This window comes from Pristiophorus japonicus, chromosome 2 (genome assembly GCF_044704955.1).
Source record: "Pristiophorus japonicus isolate sPriJap1 chromosome 2, sPriJap1.hap1, whole genome shotgun sequence".
NCBI lineage: Eukaryota > Metazoa > Chordata > Chondrichthyes > Pristiophoridae > Pristiophorus > Pristiophorus japonicus.
This window is the reverse complement of record NC_091978.1, coordinates 5,589,764-5,609,889: the sequence shown is the minus strand read 5'-3', so window position 1 is coordinate 5,609,889 and position 20,126 is coordinate 5,589,764. Positions and strand designations below refer to the sequence as shown.

General features: G+C 58.0%; 1 protein-coding gene across 3 annotated transcripts in view; it reads right to left on the bottom strand.

Annotated features, from left to right (window-relative positions):
• LOC139235573 (lysyl oxidase homolog 3B-like) overlaps positions 1-20,126 on the bottom strand; it is a 178,515-nt gene that overhangs the window by 140,094 nt on the left and 18,295 nt on the right. For all 3 annotated transcript variants that reach the window (XM_070866617.1, XM_070866620.1, XM_070866623.1), the window contains exon 3: positions 14,993-15,156. In XM_070866617.1, coding sequence (XP_070722718.1) covers positions 14,993-15,156 — 164 coding nt within the window. The remainder of the gene's footprint in view (positions 1-14,992; positions 15,157-20,126) is intronic.

Genomic DNA, 20,126 nt, shown 5'->3' with positions numbered 1-20,126 from the left:
ATCAGCCCGGGGCACTGCTGGTGGTGAACCAGCCCGGGGCACTGTGGTTAGTGAACCAGCCCGGGGCACTGTGGTTAGTGAACCAGCCCGGGGCACTGCGGTTAGTGAACCAGCCCAGGGCACTGTGGTTAGTGAACCAGCCCGGGGCACTGTGGTTAGTGAACCAGCCCGGGGCACTGTGGTTAGTGAACCAGCCCAGGGCACTGTGGTTAGTGAACCAGCCCGGGGCACTGTGGTTAGTGAACCAGCCCGGGGCACTGTGGTTAGTGAACCAGCCCGGGGCACTGTGGTTAGTGAACCAGCCCGGGGCACTGTGGTTAGTGAACCAGCCCGGGGCACTGTGGTTAGTGAACCAGCCCGGGGCACTGTGGTTAGTGAACCAGCCCGGGGCACTGTGCATAGTGAACCAGCCCGGGGCACTGTGGTTAGTGAACCAGCCCGGGGCACTGTGGTTAGTGAACCAGCCCGGGGCACTGTGCATAGTGAACCAGCCCGGGGCACTGCGGTTAGTGAACCAGCCCGGGGCACTGTGCATAGTGAACCAGCCCGGGGCACTGCTGGTGGTGAACCAGCCCGGGGCACTGTGGTTAGTGAACCAGCCCAGGGCACTGTGGTTAGTGAACCAGCCCGGGGCACTGTGGTTAGTGAACCAGCCCAGGGCACTGTGGTTAGTGAACCAGCCCAGGGCACTGTGGTTAGTGAACCAGCCCAGGGTACTGTGGTTAGTGAACCAGCCCAGGGCACTGTGGTTAGTGAACCAGCCCAGGGCACTGTGGTTAGTGAACCAGCCCAGGGCACTGTGGTTAGTGAACCAGCCCAGGGCACTGTGGTTAGTGAACCAGCCCAGGGCACTGTGGTTAGTGAACCAGCCCAGGGTACTGTGGTTAGTGAACCAGCCCGGGGCACTGCTGGTGGTGAACCAGCCCGGGGCACTGTGGTTAGTGAACCAGCCCGGGGCACTGCTGGTGGTGAACCAGCCCGGGGCACTGTGGTTAGTGAACCAGCCCGGGGCACTGCTGGTGGTGAACCAGCCCGGGGCACTGCGGTTATTGAACCAGCCCGGGGCACTGCGGTTAGTGAACCAGCCCGGGGCACTGCTGGTGGTGAACCAGCCCGGGGCACTGTGGTTAGTGAACCAGCCCGGGGCACTGCGGTTAGTGAACCAGGCCGGGGCACTGCGGTTAGTGAACCAGCCCGGGGCACTGCTGGTGGTGAACCAGCCCGGGGCACTGTGGTTAGTGAACCAGCCCGGGGCACTGCGGTTAGTGAACCAGCCCGGGGCACTGCTGGTGGTGAACCAGCCCGGGGCACTGTGGTTAGTGAACCAGCCCACTGCGGTTAGTGAACCAGCCCGGGGCACTGCTGGTGGTGAACCAGCCCGGGGCACTGTGGTTAGTGAACCAGCCCGGGGCACTGCGGTTAGTGAACCAGCCCGGGACACTGTGGTTAGTGAACCAGCCCGGGGCACTGCGGTTAGTGAACCAGCCCGGGGCACTGCTGGTGGTGAACCAGCCCGGGGCACTGTGGTTAGTGAACCAGCCCGGGGCACTGTGGTTAGTGAACCAGCCCGGGGCACTGCGGTTAGTGAACCAGCCCGGGGCACTGCGGTTAGTGAACCAGCCCGGGGCACAGCTGGCGGTGAACCAGCCCGGGGCACTGTGGTTAGTGAACCAGCCAGGGGCACTGAGGTTAGTGAACCAGCCCGGGGCACTGTGGTTGGTGAACCAGCCCGGGGCACTGTGGTTAGTGAACCAGCCCGGGGCACTGTGGTTAGTGAACCAGCCCGGGGCACTGCGGTTAGAGAACCAGCCCGGGGCATTGCGGTTAGTGAACCAGCTGTGGTTAGTGAACCAGCCCGGGGTACTGCGGTTAGTGAACCAGCTGTGGTTAGTGAACCAGCCCGGGGCACTGTGGTTAGTGAACCAGCCCGGGGCACTGAGGTTAGTGAACCAGCCCGGGGCACTGCTGGTGGTGAACCCGCCCGGGGCACTGCGGTTAGTGAACCAGCCCGGGGCACTGCGGTTAGTGAACCAGCCCGGGGCACTGCGGTGAGTGAACCACCCCGGGGCACTGCGGTGAGTGAACCAGCCCGGGGCACTGCGGTTAGTGAACCAGCCCGGGGCACTGCGGTTAGTGAACCAGCCCGGGGCACTGCGGTTAGTGAACCAGCCCGGGGCACTGTGGTTAGTGAACCAGCCCGGGGCACTGCTGGTGGTGAACCAGCCCGGGGCACTGTGGTTAGTGAACCAGCCCGGGGCACTGTGGTTAGTGAACCAGCCCGGGGCACTGCTGGTGGTGAACCAGCCCGGGGCACTGTGGTTAGTGAACCAGCCCGGGGCACTGCGGTTATTGAACCAGCCCGGGGCACTGCTGGTGGTGAACCAGCCCGGGGCACTGCGGTGAGTGAACCAGCCCGGGGCACTGCGGTTAGTGAACCAGCCCGGGGCACTGCTGGTGGTGAACCAGCCCGGGGCACTGTGGTTAGTGAACCAGCCCGGGGCACTGTGGTTAGTGAACCAGCCCGGGGCACTGCTGGTGGTGAACCAGCCCGGGGCACTGTGGTTAGTGAACCAGCCCGGGGCACTGCGGTTAGTGAACCAGCCCGGGACACTGTGGTTAGTGAACCAGCCCGGGGCACTGCGGTTAGTGAACCAGCCCGGGGCACTGCTGGTGGTGAACCAGCCCGGGGCACTGTGGTTAGTGAACCAGCCCGGGGCACTGCGGTTAGTGAACCAGCCCGGGACACTGTGGTTAGTGAACCAGCCCGGGGCACTGCGGTTAGTGAACCAGCCCGGGGCACTGCTGGTGGTGAACCAGCCCGGGGCACAGCTGGCGGTGAACCAGCCCGGGGCACTGTGGTTAGTGAACCAGCCAGGGGCACTGAGGTTAGTGAACCAGCCCGGGGCACTGTGGTTGGTGAACCAGCCCGGGGCACTGTGGTTAGTGAACCAGCCCGGGGCACTGTGGTTAGTGAACCAGCCCGGGGCACTGCGGTTAGAGAACCAGCCCGGGGCACTGCGGTTAGTGAACCAGCTGTGGTTAGTGAACCAGCCCGGGGCACTGCGGTTAGTGAACCAGCTGTGGTTAGTGAACCAGCCCGGGGCACTGTGGTTAGTGAACCCGCCCGGGGCACTGCGGTGAGTGAACCAGCCCGGGGCACTGCGGTGAGTGAACCAGCCCGGGGCACTGCGGTGAGTGAACCAGCCCGGGACACTGTGGTTAGTGAACCAGCCCGGGACACTGTGGTTAGTGAACCAGCCCGGGACACTGCGGTGAGTGAACCAGCCCGGGGCACTGCGGTGAGTGAACCAGCCCGGGGCACTGCGGTTAGTGAACCAGCCCGGGACACTGTGGTTAGTGAACCAGCCCGGGACACTGCGGTTAGTGAACCAGCCCGGGACACTGTGGTTAGTGAACCAGCCCGGGACACTGCGGTTAGTGAACCAGCCCGGGACACTGCGGTTAGTGAACCAGCCCGGGGCACTGCGGTTAGTGAACCAGCCCGGGGCACTGAGGTTAGTGAACCAGCCCGGGGCACTGTGGTTGGTGAACCAGCCCGGGGCACTGTGCTTAGTGAACCAGCTCGGGGCACTGTGCTTAGTGAACCAGCCCGGGGCACTGCGGTTAGAGAACCAGCCCGGGGCACTGCGGTTAGTGAACCAGCTGTGGTTAGTGAACCAGCCCGGGGCACTGCGGTTAGTGAACCAGCCCGGGGCACTGCGGTTAGTGAACCAGCTGTGGTTAGTGAACCAGCCCGGGGCACTGCGGTGAGTGAACCAGCCCGGGGCACTGCGGTTAGTGAACCAGCCCAGGGTACTGTGGTTAGTGAACCAGCCCGGGGCACGGCTGGTGGTGAACCAGCCCGGGGCACTGCGGTTAGTGAACCAGCACGGGGCACTGCGGTTAGTGAACCAGCCCGGGGCACTGCGGTGAGTGAACCAGCCCGGGGCACTGCGGTGAGTGAACCAGCCCGGGGCACTGTGGTTAGTGAACCAGCCCGGGGCACTGTGGTTAGTGAACCAGCCCGGGGCACTGCGGTTAGTGAACCAGCCCGGGGCACTGCGGTTAGTGAACCAGTCCAGGGCACTGCTGGTGGTGAACCAGCCCGGGGCACTGCTGGTGGTGAACCAGCCCGGGGCACTGCTGGTGAACCAGCCCGTGGCACTGAGGTTAGTAAACCAGCCCGGAACACTGCTGGTGAACCAGCCCGGGGCACTGTGGTTAGTGAACCAGCCCGGGGCACTGTGGTTCGTGAACCAGCCCGGGGCACTGCTGGTGGTGAACCAGCCCGGGGCACTGAGGTTACTGAACCGGCCCGGGGCACTGCGGTTAGTGAACCAGCCCGGGGCACTGCGGTTAGTGAACTAGCCCGGGGCACTGCTGGTGAACCAGCCCGGGGCACTGTGGTTAGTGAACCAGCCCGGGGCACTGTGGTTAGTGAACCAGCCCGGGGCTCTGAGGTTAGTGAACCAGCCCGGGGCACTGCTGGTGGTGAACCAGCCCGGGGCACTGCTGGTGAACCAGCCCGGGGCACTGAGGTTAGTGAACCAGCCCGGGGCACTGTGGTTAGTGAACTAGCCCGGGGCACCGCGGTTAGTGAACCAGCCCGGGGCACTGTGGTTAGTGAACCAGCCCGGGGCACTGCGGTTAGTGAACGGGGCACTGCGGTTAGTGAACCAGCCCGGGACACTGCGGTTAGTGAAATAGTGAACCAGCCCGGGTCACTGTGGTTAGTGAACCAGCCCGGGGCACTGTGGTTAGTGAAATAGTGAACCAGCCCGGGACACTGTGGTTAGTGAACCAGCCCGGGGCACTGTGGTTACTGAACCAGCCCGGGGCACTGCTGGTGGTGAACCAGCCCGGGGCACTGCGGTTAGTGAACCAGCCCGGGGCACTGCTGGTGGTGAACCAGCCCGGGGCACTGCGGTTAGTGAACCAGCCCGGGGCACTGCTGGTGGTGAACCAGCCTGGGGCACTGCGGTTAGTGAAATAGTGAACCACCCCGGGACACTGTGGTTAGTGAACCAGCCCGGGGCACTGCTGGTGGTGAACCAGCCCGGGGCACTGCGGTTAGTGAAATAGTGAACCACCACGGGACACTGTGGTTAGTGAACCAGCCCGGGGCACTGCGGTTAGTGAACCAGCCCGGGGCACTGCGGTTAGTGAACCAGCCCGGGGCACTGCTGGTGGTGAACCAGCCCGGGGCACTGCGGTTAGTGAACCAGCCCGGGACACTGCTGGTGGTGAACCAGCCCGGGGCACTGTGGTTAGTGAACCAGCCCGGGGCACTGTGGTTCGTGAACCAGCCCGGGGCACTGCGGTTAGTGAACCAGCCCGGGGCACTGTGGTTAGTGAACCAGCCCGGGGCACTGCGGTTAGTGAACCAGCCCGGGGCACTGTGGTTAGTGAACCAGCCCGGGGCACTGCGGTTAGTGAACCAGCCCGGGGCACTGCTGGTGGTGAACCAGCCCGGGGCACTGCGGTTAGTGAACCAGCCCGGGGCACTGCGGTTAGTGAACCAGCCCAGGGCACTGCGGTTAGTGAACCAGCCCGGGGCACTGCGGTTCGTGAAATAGTGAACCAGCCCGGGACACTGTTTAGTGAACCAGCCCGGGGCACTGCGGTTAGTGAACCAGACCCAGGCACTGCGGTTAGTGAACCAGCCCGGGGCACTGTGGTTAGTGAACCAGCCCGGGGCACTGCGGTTAGTGAACCAGCCCGGGGCACTGCGGTTCGTGAAATAGTGAACCAGCCCGGGACACTGTGTTTAGTGAACCAGCCCAGGGCACTGCGGTTAGTGAACCAGCCCGGGGCACTGCGGTTTGTGAACCAGCCCGGGGCACTGCTGGTGGTGAACCAGCCCGGGGCACTGCGGTTAGTGAAATTGTGAACCAGCCCGGGGCACTGTGGTTAGTGAACCAGCCCGGGGCACTGCTGGTGGTGAACCATCCCGGGGCACTGCGGTTAGTGAAATAGTGAACCAGCCCGGGACACTGTGGTTAGTGAACCAGCCCGGGGCACTGTGGTTAGTGAAATAGTGAACCAGCCCGGGACACTGTGGTTAGTGAACCAGCCCGGGCACTGTGGTTAGTGAACCAGCCCGGGGCACTGTGGTTAGTGAACCAGCCCGGGGCACTGCGGCTAGTGAAATAGTGAACCAGCCCGGGACACAGTGGTTAGTGAACCAGCCCGGGGCACTGTGGTTAGTGAACCAGCCCGGGACACTGTGGTTAGTGAACCAGCCCGGGGCACTGCTGGTGGTGAACCAGCCCGGGGCACTGCGGTTAGTGAACCAGCCCGGGGCACTGCGGTTAGTGAACCAGCCCGGGGCACTGCGGTTAGTGAACCAGCCCGGGGCACTGCTGGTGGTGAACCAGCCCGGGGCACTGCGGTTAGTGAACCAGCCCAGGACACTGCTGGTGGTGAACCAGCCCGGGGCACTGTGGTTAGTGAACCAGCCCGGGGCACTGTGGTTCGTGAACCAGCCCGGGGCACTGCGGTTAGTGAACCAGCCCGGGGCACTGTGGTTAGTGAACCAGCCCGGGGCACTGCGGTTAGTGAACCAGCCCGGGGCACTGCTGGTGGTGAACCAGCCCGGGGCACTGCTGGTGGTGAACCAGCCCGGGGCACTGTGGTTAGTGAACCAGCCCGGGGCACTGCGGTCAGTGAACCAGCATGGGGCACTGTGGTTAGTGAACCAGCCCGGGGCACTGCGGTTAGTGAACCAGCCCGGGGCACTGTGGTTCGTGAACCAGCCCGGGGCACTGCGGTTAGTGAACCAGCCCGGGGCACTGCGGTTAGTGAACCAGCCCGGGGCACTGCGGTTAGTGAACCAGCCCGGGGCACTGTGGTTAGTGAACCAGCCCGGGGCACTGCGGTTAGTGAACCAGCCCGGGGCACTGCGGTTAGTGAACCAGCCCGGGGCACTGCGGTTCGTGAAATAGTGAACCAGCCCGGGACACTGTGTTTAGTGAACCAGCCCGGGGCACTGCGGTTAGTCAACCAGCCCGGGGCACTGCGGTTAGTGAACCAGCCCGGGGCACTGTGGTTAGTGAACCAGCCCGGGGCACTGCGGTTAGTGAACCAGCCCGGGGCACTGCGGTTCGTGAAATAGTGAACCAGCCCGGGACACTGTGTTTAGTGAACCAGCCCGGGGCACTGCGGTTAGTGAACCAGCCCAGGGCACTGCGGTTTGTGAACCAGCCCGGGGCACTGCTGGTGGTGAACCAGCCCGGGGCACTGCGGTTAGTGAAATAGTGAACCAGCCCGGGGCACTGTGGTTAGTGAACCATCCCGGGGCACTGCTGGTGGTGAACCATCCCGGGGCACTGCGGTTAGTGAAATAGTGAACCAGCCCGGGACACTGTGGTTAGTGAACCAGCCCGGGGCACTGTGGTTAGTGAAATAGTGAACCAGCCCGGGACACTGTGGTTAGTGAACCAGCCCGGGCACTGTGGTTAGTGAACCAGCCTGGGGCACTGTGGTTAGTGAACCAGCCCGGGGCACTGTGGTTAGTGAAATAGTGAACCAGCCCGGGGCACTGTGGTTAGTGAACCAGCCCGGGGCACTGTGGTTAGTGAACCAGCCCGGGGCACTGTGGTTAGTGAAATAGTGAACCAGCCCGGGGCACTGTGGTTAGTGAAATAGTGAACCAGCCCGGGACACTGTGGTTAGTGAACCAGCCCGGGGCACTGTGGTTAGTGAACCAGCCCGGGGCACTGCTGGTGGTGAACCAGCCCGGTGCACTGTGGTTAGTGAAGCAGCCCGGGGCACTGCTGGTGGTGAACCAGCCCGGGGCACTGCGGTTAGTGAACCAGCCCGGGGCACTGCGGTTAGTGAACCAGCCCGGGGCACTGTGGTTAGTGAACCAGCCCGGGGCACTGTGGTTAGTGAACCAGCCCGGGGCACTGCTGGTGGTGAACCAGCCCGGGGCACTGTGGTTAGTGAACCAGCCCGGGGCACTGTGGTTACTGAACCAGCCCGGGGCACTGCTGGTGGTGAACCAGCCCGGGGCACTGCGGTTAGTGAACCAGCCCGGGGCACTGCTGGTGGTGAACCAGCCCGGGGCACTGCGGTTAGTGAACCAGCCCGGGGCACTGCGGTTAGTGAACCAGCCCGGGGCACTGCTGGTGGTGAACCAGCCCGGGGCACTGCGGTTAGTGAACCAGCCCGGGGCACTGCGGTTAGTGAACCAGCCCGGGGCACTGCTGGTGGTGAACCAGCCCGGGGCACTGCGGTTAGTGAACCAGCCCGGGACACTGCTGGTGGTGAACCAGCCCGGGGCACTGTGGTTAGTGAACCAGCCCGGGGCACTGCTGGTGGTGAACCAGCCCGGGGCACTGTGGTTAGTGAACCAGCCCGGGGCACTGTGGTTCGTGAACCAGCCCGGGGCACTGCGGTTCGTGAACCAGCCCGGGGCACTGTGGTTAGTGAACCAGCCCAGGGCACTGCGGTTAGTGAACCAGCCCGATGCACTGTGGTTAGTGAACCAGGCCGGGGCACTGTGGTTAGTGAGCCAGCCCGGGGCACTGCTGGTGGTGAACCAGCCCGGGGCACTGTGGTTAGTGAACCAGCCCGGGGCACTGCGGTTAGTGAACCAGCCCGGGGCACTGCGGTTAGTGAACCAGCCCGGGGCACTGCGGTTAGTGAACCAGCCCGGGGCACTGCGGTTAGTGAACCAGCCCGGGGCACTGCGGTTCGTGAAATAGTGAACCAGCCCGGGACACTGTGTTTAATGAACCAGCCCGGGGCACTGCTGGTGGTGAACCAGCCCGGGGCACTGCGGTTAGTGAAATAGTGAACCAGCCCGGGGCACTGTGGTTAGTGAACCAGCCCGGGGCACTGCTGGTGGTGAACCAGCCTGGGGCACTGCGGTTAGTGAACCAGCCCGGGGCACTGCGGTTCGTGAAATAGTGAACCAGCCCGGGACACTGTGTTTAGTGAACCAGCCCGGGGCACTGCGGTTAGTGAACCAGCCCGGGGCACTGCTGGTGGTGAACCAGCCCGGGGCACTGCGGTTTGTGAACCAGCCCGGGGCACTGCTGGTGGTGAACCAGCCCGGGGCACTGCGGTTAGTGAAATAGTGAACCAGCCCGGGGCACTGTGGTTAGTGAACCAGCCCGGGGCACTGCTGGTGGTGAACCAGCCTGGGGCACTGCGGTTAGTGAAATAGTGAACCAGCCCGGGACACTGTGGTTAGTGAACCAGCCCGGGGCACTGTGGTTAGTGAAATAGTGAACCAGCCCGGGACACTGTGGTTAGTGAACCAGCCCGGGGCACTGTGGTTAGTGAACCAGCCCGGGGCACTGTGGTTAGTGAACCAGCCCGGGGCACTGTGGTTAGTGAAATAGTGAACCAGCCCGGGACACTGTGGTTAGTGAACCAGCCCGGGGCACTGAGGTTAGTGAACCAGCCCGGGGCACTGCGGTTAGTGAACCAGCCCGGGGCACTGTGGTTAGTGAACCAGCCCGGGGCACTGCGGTTAGTGAACCAGCCCGGGGCACTGCGGTTAGTGAACCAGCCCGGGGCACTGCTGGTGGTGAACCAGCCCGGGGCACTGTGGTTAGTGAACCAGCCCGGGACACTGCGGTTAGTGAACCAGCCCGGGGCACTGTGGTTAGTGAACCAGCCCGGGGCACTGTGGTTAGTGAACCAGCCCGGGGCACTGTGGTTAGTGAACCAGCCCGGGACACTGCGGTTAGTGAACCAGCCCGGGGCACTGCTGGTGGTGAACCAGCCCGGGGCACTGTGGTTAGTGAACCAGCCCGGGGCACTGTGGTTAGTGAACCAGCCCGGGGCACTGTGGTTAGTGAACCAGCCCGGGGCACTGTGGTTAGTGAACCAGCCCGGGGCACTGTGGTTAGTGAACCAGCCTGGGGCACTGCTGGTGGTGAACCAGCCCGGGGCACTGTGGTTAGTGAACCAGCCCGGGGCACTGTGGTTAGTGAACCAGCCCGGGGCACTGCGGTTAGTGAAATAGTGAACCAGCCCGGGACACTGTGGTTAGTGAACCAGCCCGGGGCACTGCGGTTAGTGAACCAGCCCGGGGCACTGTGGTTAGTGAACCAGCCTGGGGCACTGCTGGTGGTGAACCAGCCCGGGACACTGTGGTTAGTGAAATAGTGAACCAGCCCGGGACACTGTGGTTAGTGAACCAGCCCGGGGCACTGTGGTTACTGAACCAGCCCGGGGCACTGCTGGTGGTCAACCAGCCCGGGGCACTGCGGTTAGTGAACCAGCCCGGGGCACTGCTGGTGGTGAACCAGCCCAGGGCACTGCTGGTGGTGAACCAGCCCGGGGCACTGCGGTTAGTGAACCAGCCCGGGGCACTGCGGTTAGTGAACCAGCCCGGGGCACTGCTGGTGGTGAACCAGCCCGGGGCACTGCGGTTAGTGAACCAGCCCAGGACACTGCTGGTGGTGAACCAGCCCGGGGCACTGTGGTTAGTGAACCAGCCCGGGGCACTGCTGGTGGTGAACCAGCCCGGGGCACTGCGGTTAGTGAACCAGCCCGGGGCACTGTGGTTAGTGAACCAGCCCGGGGCACTGCGGTTAGTGAACCAGCCCGGGGCACTGTGGTTAGTGAACCAGCCCAGGGCACTGCGGTTAGTGAACCAGCCCGGGGCACTGTGGTTAGTGAACCAGCCCGGGGCACTGCGGTTAGTGAACCAGCCCGGGGCACTGCTGGTGGTGAACCAGCCCGGGGCACTGTGGTTCGTGAACCAGCCCGGGGCACTGCGGTTAGTGAACCAGCCCGGGGCACTGTGGTTAGTGAACCAGCCCGGGGCACTGCGGTTAGTGAACCAGCCCGGGGCACTGCGGTTAGTGAACCAGCCCGGGGCACTGCTGGTGGTGAACCAGCCCGGGGCACTGCGGTTAGTGAAATAGTGAACCAGCCCGGGGCACTGTGGTTAGTGAACCAGCCCGGGGCACTGCTGGTGGTGAACCATCCCGGGGCACTGCGGTTAGTGAAATAGTGAACCAGCCCGGGACACTGTGGTTAGTGAACCAGCCCGGGGCACTGTGGTTAGTGAAATAGTGAACCAGCCCGGGGCACTGTGGTTAGTGAACCAGCCCGGGGCACTGTGGTTAGTGAACCAGCCCGGGGCACTGTGGTTAGTGAAATAGTGAACCAGCCCGGGGCACTGTGGTTAGTGAACCAGCCCGGGGCACTGTGGTTAGTGAAATAGTGAACCAGCCCGGGGCACTGTGGTTAGTGAACCAGCCCGGGGCACTGTGGTTAGTGAACCAGCCCGGGGCACTGTGGTTAGTGAAATAGTGAACCAGCCCGGGGCACTGTGGTTCGTGAACCAGCCTGGGGCACTGTGGTTAGTGAACCAGCCCGGGGCACTGTGGTTAGTGAAATAGTGAACCAGCCCGGGGCACTGTGGTTAGTGAACCAGCCCGGGGCACTGTGGTTAGTGAACCAGCCCGGGGCACTGTGGTTAGTGAAATAGTGAACCAGCCCGGGGCACTGTGGTTAGTGAACCAGCCCGGGGCACTGTGGTTAGTGAACCAGCCCGGGGCACTGTGGTTAGTGAAATAGTGAACCAGCCCGGGGCACTGTGGTTAGTGAACCAGCCCGGGGCACTGTGGTTAGTGAACCAGCCCGGGGCACTGTGGTTGGTGAAATAGTGAACCAGCCCGGGGCACTGTGGTTAGTGAAATAGTGAACCAGCCCGGGACACTGTGGTTAGTGAACCAGCCCGAGGCACTGTGGTTAGTGAACCAGCCCGGGGCACTGTGGTTAGTGAACCAGCCCGGTGCACTGTGGTTAGTGAAGCAGCCCGGGGCACTGCTGGTGGTGAACCAGCCCGGGGCACTGTGGTTAGTGAAATAGTGAACCAGCCCGGGACACTGCGGTTAGTGAACCAGCCCGGGGCACTGCGGTTACTGAACCAGCCCGGGGCACTGCGGTTACTGAACCAGCCCGGGGCACTGTGGTTAGTGAACCAGCCCGGGGCACTGCGGTTAGTGAAATAGTGAACCAGCCCGGGACACTGTGGTTAGTGAACCAGCCCGGGGCACTGTGGTTACTGAACCAGCCCGGGGCACTGCTGGTGGTGAACCAGCCCGGGGCACTGCGGTTAGTGAACCAGCCCGGGGCACTGCGGTTAGTGAACCAGCCCGGGGCACTGCTGGTGGTGAACCAGCCCGGGGCACTGCGGTTAGTGAACCAGCCCGGGACACTGCTGGTGGTGAACCAGCCCGGGGCACTGTGGTTAGTGAACCAGCCCGGGGCACTGCTGGTGGTGAACCAGCCCGGGGCACTGTGGTTAGTGAACCAGCCCGGGGCACTGCGGTTAGTGAACCAGCCCGGGGCACTGTGGTTAGTGAACCAGCCCGGGACACTGCGGTTAGTGAACCAGCCCGGGGCACTGCTGGTGGTGAACCAGCCCAGGGCACTGCGGTTAGTGAACCAGCCCGGGGCACTGTGGTTAGTGAACCAGGCCGGGGCACTGCTGGTGGTGAACCAGCCCGGGGCACTGCGGTTAGTGAACCAGCCCGGGGCACTGCTGGTGGTGAACCAGCCCGGGGCACTGCTGGTGGTGAACCAGCCCGGGGCACTGCGGTTAGTGAACCAGCCCGGGGCACTGCTGGTGGTGAACCAGCCCGGGGCACTGTGGTTAGTGAACCAGCCCGGGGCACTGCGGTTAGTGAACCAGCCCGGGGCACTGCGGTTAGTGAACCAGCCCGGGGCACTGCGGTTAGTGAACCAGCCCGGGGCACTGCGGTTAGTGAACCAGCCCGGGGCACTGCGGTTAGTGAACCAGCCCGGGGCACTGCGGTTAGTGAACCAGCCCGGGGCACTGCGGTTAGTGAACCAGCGGCCCCTCAGTCAGAGGGCTGGAGACACCGCTGGGGGCAGAGGGGCGTGAGGAACGATCACTGCTCCAACACTAGGGTTACTCAGCTTCAGCAATCGTGGAGCTTATCAGAAAACCTTCCTCAGAAGGTGGAATGGGTGAGGAGAATCAGTGATAGGGGAGAGTGCACATGGGCTGTGGGAGGGGATTCACTGGGTGGGGAGTGTCAGTGATAGTGGAGAAGGGATTCACTGGCTGGTGATGTTTGTTCAGAGACAAATATTGGGCCCCAAGACACCAAGAAGAACTCCCTTGCTCTTCTTCAAAATAGCTGAGGTCGAAGATCAGCCATGGTCCTGTTGAATAGCAGAGCAGGCTCGAGGGGCCGAATGGCCTACTCCAGTTCCTATTTCTTATGTTCCTTTGGGATCCTTTACATCCACCTGAGAGAGCAGATGGGGCGTCGGTTTAGCAGATGGGGCATCCGAAAGATGGAACCTCTGACAGTGCAGCATTCTCTCAGCACTGCACTGGGAGAGTCAGCCTAGATTTATGTGCTCAAGTCCCTGGAGTGGGATTTGAACCCACAGGCAAGAGTGCTGCCCACTGAGCCATAGCAATATTGTGAGGGGAGGGGGGGGGTTTCAGTTTTATTTCTCTCTCTGGGGATGTTTCCAGGCTTGGCTGGGCGAGTAGAGTGCAGTTTTCTCCGGGGGTGGGAGTAGGGATATGTCGAGCAGCCCAGCCAGTGACTGCAGCGAGAAGGAATGTGATTATCCGTCGGCTCACTGCCATGTGGGACTCTCGGCCATCACATTCCTCGGCTCCTGAATCCACTGAAGTGATTCCATATGGGCTCCCGGAAAAGCAAATCCCAAATTATAAACCTGGCCGTAGCCACAATGACTGTGCGTCATCATTGCCGTGGGAACGGGGACCCAGCCAATCAATAACAGGCCGCTGTCTGTGCGGAGATCCCCTACACTTAACGCAACTTTGTTGCCGGAGCAAAAACAAGATCACTAACCACCCCTCGGATCTGTCCGACAACAGGAAGAGTAACTTGTATTTGCACAGTGCCTTTAGTGACGTGAAACATCGCAAGTCGCTTCACAGGAGCGTTATCAAACACAATTTGACACCAAGCTGCATGAGGAGATATTAGGGCAGGTGTCGAAAAGCTCAGCCAAAAGAGGCAGGTTTTAAGGAGCGACTTAAAAGGAGGCAGATAGGCGGTGCGGTTTAGGGAGGGAGTTGTAGAGTTTCAGGCCTCAGCAGCTGAAGGCATGGCCGTCGATGGTGGGGGCGATGGAAAGGAATAACTCTGGTCCAACAGTGCCCCTCTTCACATATGTACCAGCTTTCTACATGCACCAGCCTGAAAATGGTGGTGAAACGATTATGCTGCTGGACGAGTAATCCAGAGGACTGTGGCTCATAAGTCCAGCAGCACGAGTTCAAATCCCACAACGGGAATTAGGAATCAGTTTTAATAAAAGGCTGGTGTCAGTAAAAGTGACCATGAAGCTGCGGGATTGTTGTAAAAACCCAACTGGTTCACGCACGTCCTTTAGGGAAGAAAACCTGCCGTCCTTACCCAGTCTGGGCCTACACGTGACTCCAGTCCTACACCAACACAGGCCAACTATTGAAGTAGGGTATCGGGTTCCAGCCTGGCCTGGCTGAGTTCCCAGTTCCAGCCACATTGAGGGGCGAGCTGCATTTATAAAGCACCCCACCTCAGGACTTTTGGAGTGCAGTCACTGTTGTAACGCGGGAAGCACGGCAGTCAATTTGCGCACAGCAAGCTCCCACAAACAGCAATGTGATCACGACCAGATTATCTATTTTTAGTGATGTTGGTTGAGGGATAAATATTGGCCCCAGGACACCTCCCCTGCTCTTCTTCGAAATAGTGGCCGAGGGATCTTTTACATCCACCTGAGAGAGCAGACGGGGCCTCGGTTTAACGTCTCATCCGAAAGACGGCACCTCCGACAGTGCGGCGCTCCCTCAGCACTGGCACTGGGAGTGTCGGCCGAGATTATGGGATTCTAGCGGGACTCGAACTCACAACTTTCTGACTCACGAGGCGAGGGTGCCACTGACTGAGCCACCTAGCACCTTCCCAGGCCGCAAGGCTCGGTCCGCAGCGGGCAGGTGTGTTAAAGAGTGCCGGTACATTACCGCAATGACGTTTGAGTCTATGAACCCAGCGATCCGCTCGTCCTTGCAGATGACTCCGGCGTCCTCTTCGTGCGTGCAGTCGCTGTGACCCCACCCCAGGGATTTGCACTCGGACACACTCTTCTCCGACCCACGGCACTCCAGGTTATCCAGCCACACCCTCCCTGCAAAGCAACAGGAAAGGCAATTTGTACTCGCTGCCATCGGCCCCTCTACAGGACCGGCATTAAGGCCCTGAGAGAGGGTGCAGAGGAGATTTACTAGAATGAACACCCGCTTCCCTTCCCACAGCACCTTCCCATGCAAGCACAGGAGATGCAACACCTGCCCTTTGACCTCCTCCTTTCCCACGATCCAGGGCCACAAACACTCCTTCCAGGTGAAAGAGATTTACTTCTTTCAGTTTAGTATTCACTGCTCACGGTGTGGTCTCCTCTACATTGGGGTGACCAAAAGATCTGCAAATGCATATAGACAGGCTAAGTAATCTGGCAGATGGAGTATAATATGGAAAAAAATGTGAGGTTATCCACTTTGGCAGAAATAATAGAAAAGCAAATTATAATTTAAATGGAGAAAAATTGCAAACTGTTGCAGTACAGAGGGACCTGGGGGTACTTGTGCATGAAACACAAAAAGTTAGTATACAGAAAGTTAGTATGCAGGTACAGCAAGTAATCAGGAAGACGAATGGAATGCTGGCCTTTATTGCAAGGGGGATAGAGTATAAAAGCAGAGAAGTCCTGCTACAACTGTATGGGGTATTGGTGAGGCCACACCTGGAGTACTGCGTACAGTTTAGTCTCCGTATTTAAGGAAGGATATACTTGAATTGGAGGCTGTTCAGAGAAGGTGCTGCGCAGTGGTGCAGCAGGGAGGGATTCAAATTCCTGGGGCATTGGAACCGGTTCTGGGGGAGGTGGGACCAGTACAAACCGGACGGTCTGCACATGGGCAGGACCGGAACCAATGTCCTAGGGGAAGTGTTTGCTAGTGCTGTTGGGGAGGAGTTAAACTAATATGGCAGGGGGATGGGAACCAATGCAGGGAGACAGAGGGAAAAAAAAGGAGACAAAAGCAAAAGACAGAAAGGAGATGAGGAAAAGTGGAGGGCAGAGAAACCCAAGGCAAAGAACAAAAAGGGCCACTGTACAGCAAAATTCTAAAAGGACAAAGGGTGTTAAAAAAAACAAGCCTGAAGGCTTTGTGTCTTAATGCAAGGAGTATCCGTAATAAGGTGGATGAATTAACTGTGCAAATAGATGTTAACAAATATGATGTGATTGGAATTACGGAGACGTGGCTCCAGGATGATCAGGGCTGGGAACTCAACATTCAGGGGTATTCAACATTCAGGAAGGATAGAATAAAAGGAAAAGGAGGTGGGGTAGCACTGCTGGTTAAAGAGGAGATTAATACAATAGTTAGGAAGCACATTAGCTTGGATGATGTGGAATCTATATGGGTAGAGCTGCAGAACACCAAAGGGCAAAAAACGTTAGTGGGAGTTGTGTACAGACCTCCAAACAGTAGTAGTGATGTTGGGGAGGGCATCAAACAGAAAATTAGGGGTGCATGCAATAAAGGTGCAGCAGTTATCATGGGTGACTTTAATATGCACATAGAATGGGCTAACCAAACTGGAAGCAATACGGTGGAGGAGGATTTCCTGGAGTGCATTAGGGATGGTTTTCTAGACCAATATGTCGAGGAACCAACTAGGGGGGAGGCCATCTTAGACTGGATGTTGTGTAATGAGAGCGGATTAATTAGCAATCTCGTTGTGCGAGGCCCCTTGGGGAAGAGTGACCATAATATGGTGGAATTCTGCATTAGGATGGAGAATGAAACAGTTAATTCAGAGACCATGTTCCAGAACTTAAAGAAGGGTAACTTTGAAGGTATGAGGCGTGAATTGGCTAGGATAGATTGGCGAATAATACTTAAGGGGTTGACTGTGGATGGGCAATGGCAGACATTTAGAGACCGCATGGATGAATTACAACAATTGTACATTCCTGTCTGGCGTAAAAATAAAAAAGGGAAGGTGGCTCAACCGTGGCTATCAAGGGAAATCAGGGATAGTATTAAAGCCAAGGAAGTGGCATACGAATTGGCCAGAAATAGCAGCGAACCCGGGGACTGAGAGAAATTTAGAACTCAGCAGAGGAGGACAAAGGGTTTGATTAGGGCACGGAAAATGGAGTACGAGAAGAGGCTTGCAGGGAACATTCAGATGGATTGCAAAAGTTTCTATAGATATGTAAAGAGAAAAAGGTTAGTAAAGACAAACGTAGGACCCCTGCAGTCAGAATCAGGGGAAGTCATAACGGGGAACAAAGAAATGGCAGACCAATTGAACAAGTACTTTGGTTCGGTATTCACGAAGGAGGACACAAACAACCTTCCGGATATAAAAGGGGTCAGAGGGTCTAATAAGGAGGAGGAACTGAGGGAAATCCTTATTAATCGGGAAATTGTGTTGGGAATATTGATGGGATTGAAGGCCGATAAATCCCCAGGGCCTGATGGACTGCATCCCAGAGTACTTAAGGAGGTGACCTTGGAAATAGCGAATGCATTGACAGTCATTTTCCAATATTCCATTGACTCTGGATCAGTTCCTATCGAGTGGAGGGTAGCCAATGTAACCCCACTTTTTAAAAAAGGAGGGAGAGAGAAAACAGGGAAATATAGACCGGTAAGCCTGACCTCAGTAGTGGGTAAAATGATGGAATCAATTATTAAGGATGTCATAGCAGCGCATTTGGAAAGAGGTGACATGATAGGTCCAAGTCAGCATGGATTTGTGAAAGGGAAATCATGCTTGACAAATCTTCTGGAATTTTTTGAGGATGTTTCCAGTAAAGTGGACAAGGGAGAACCAGTTGATGTGGTATATTTGGACTTTCAGAAGGCTTTCGACAAGGTCCCACACAAGAGATTAATGTGCAAATTTAAAGCACATGGGATTGGGGGTAGTGTGCTGACATGGATTGAGAACTAGTTGACAGACAGGAAGCAAAGAGTCAGAGTAAATGGGTACTTTTCAGAATGGCAGGCAGTGACTAGTGGGGTACCACAAGGTTCTGTGCTGGGGCCCCAGCTGTTTACACTGTACATTAATGATTTAGACGAGGGGATTAAATGTAGTATCTCCAAATTTGCGGATGACACTAAGTTGGGTGGCAGTGTGACCTGCGAGGAGGATGCTATGAGGCTGCAGAGTGACTTGGATAGGTTAGGTGAGTGGGCAAATGCATGGCAGATGAAGTATAATGTGGATAAATGTGAGGTCATCCACTTTGGTGGTAAAAACAGAGAGACAGACTATTATCTGAATGGTGACAGATTAGGAAAAGGGGAGGTGCAACGAGACCTGGGTGTCATGGTACATCAGTCATTAAAGGTTGTCATGCAGGTACAGCAGGCGGTTAAGAAAGCAAATGGCATGTTGGCCTTCATAGCGAGGGGATTTGAGTACAGGGGCAGAGAGGTGTTACTACAGTTGTACAGGGCCTTGGTGAGGCCACACCTGGAGTATTGTGTACAGTTTTGGTCTCCTAACTTGAGGAAGGACATTCTTGCTATTGAGGGAGTGCAGTGAAGGTTCACCAGACTGATTCCCGGGATGGCGGGACTGACCTATCAAGAAAGACTGGATCAACTGGGCTTGTATTCACTGGAGTTCAGAAGAATGAGAGGGGATCACATAGAAACGTTTACAATTCTGATGGGTTCAGACAGGTTAGATGCAGGAAGAATGTTCCCAATGTTGAGGAAGTCCAGAACCAGGGGTCACAGTCTAAGGATAAGGGGTAAGCCATTTAGGACTGAGATGAGGAGAAACTTCTTCACCCAGAGAGTGGTGAACCTGTGGAATTCTCTACCACAGAAAGTTGTTGAGGCCAATTCACTAAATATATTCAAAAAAGAGTTAGTTGAAGTCCTTATTACTAGGGGGATCAAGGGGTATGGTGAGAAAGCAGGAATGGGGTACTGAAGTTGCATGTTCAGCCATGAACTCATTGAATGGCGGTGCAGGCTCGAAGGGCTGAATGGCCTACTCCTGCACCTATTTTCTATATTTCTATGTCCACTAGGTTGATTCCGGAGATGAGGACATTCTGAAAAGCCAGTTGTCGTGGTGCACATATGTACCAACGATATAGGGAAAAAACAGGATGAGGTCCTACGAGACAAATTTAGGGAGCTAGGAGCTAAATTAAAAAGTAATACCTCAAAAGTAATAATCTCAGGATTGCTACCTGTGCCATGTGCTAGTCAGAGTAGGAATTGCAGGATAGCTCAGATGAATACGTGGCTTCAAGAGTGGTGCAGAAGGGAGGGATTCAAATTCCTGGAACACTGGAATCGGTTCTGGGGGTGTTGGGACCAGTACAAACCAGACGGTCTACACCTGGGCAGGACCGGAACCAATGTCCTAGGGGGAGTGTTTGCTAGTGCTGTTGGGGAGGAGTTAAACTAATATGGCAGGGGGATGGGAACCTATGCAGGGAGACAGAGGGAAATAAAATGGAGGCAGAGCAAAAGATAGAAAGGAGATGAGTAAAAGTGGAGGGCAGAGAAAGCCAAGGCAAAAAACAAAAAGGGCCACATTACAGCAAAATTCTAAAGGGGCAAAGTGTGTTAAAAAGGCAAGCCTGAAGGCTCTGTGTCTCAATGCGAGGAGTATTCGGAATAAGGTGGACGAATTAACTGCGCAGATAGCAGTTAACGGATATGATGTAATTGGCATCACAGAGACATGGCTCCAGGGTGACCAAGGCTGGGAACTCAACATCCAGGGGTATTCAACATTTAGGAAGGATAGACAGAAAGGAAAAGGAGGTGGGTGGCGTTGCTGGTTAAAGAGGAAATTAACGCAATAGTAAGGAGGGACATTAGCCTGGATGATGTGGAATCGGTATGGGTGGAGCTACAGAATACCAAAGGGCAGAAAACGCTAGTGGGAGTTGTGTACAGACCACCAAACAGTAGTAGTGAGGTTGGGACAACATCAAACAAGAAGTAAGGGAAGTGTGCAATAAAGGTACAGCAGTTACCATGGGCGACTTTAATCTACATATTGATTGGGCTAACCAAACTGGTAGTAATGCGGTGGCGGAGAATT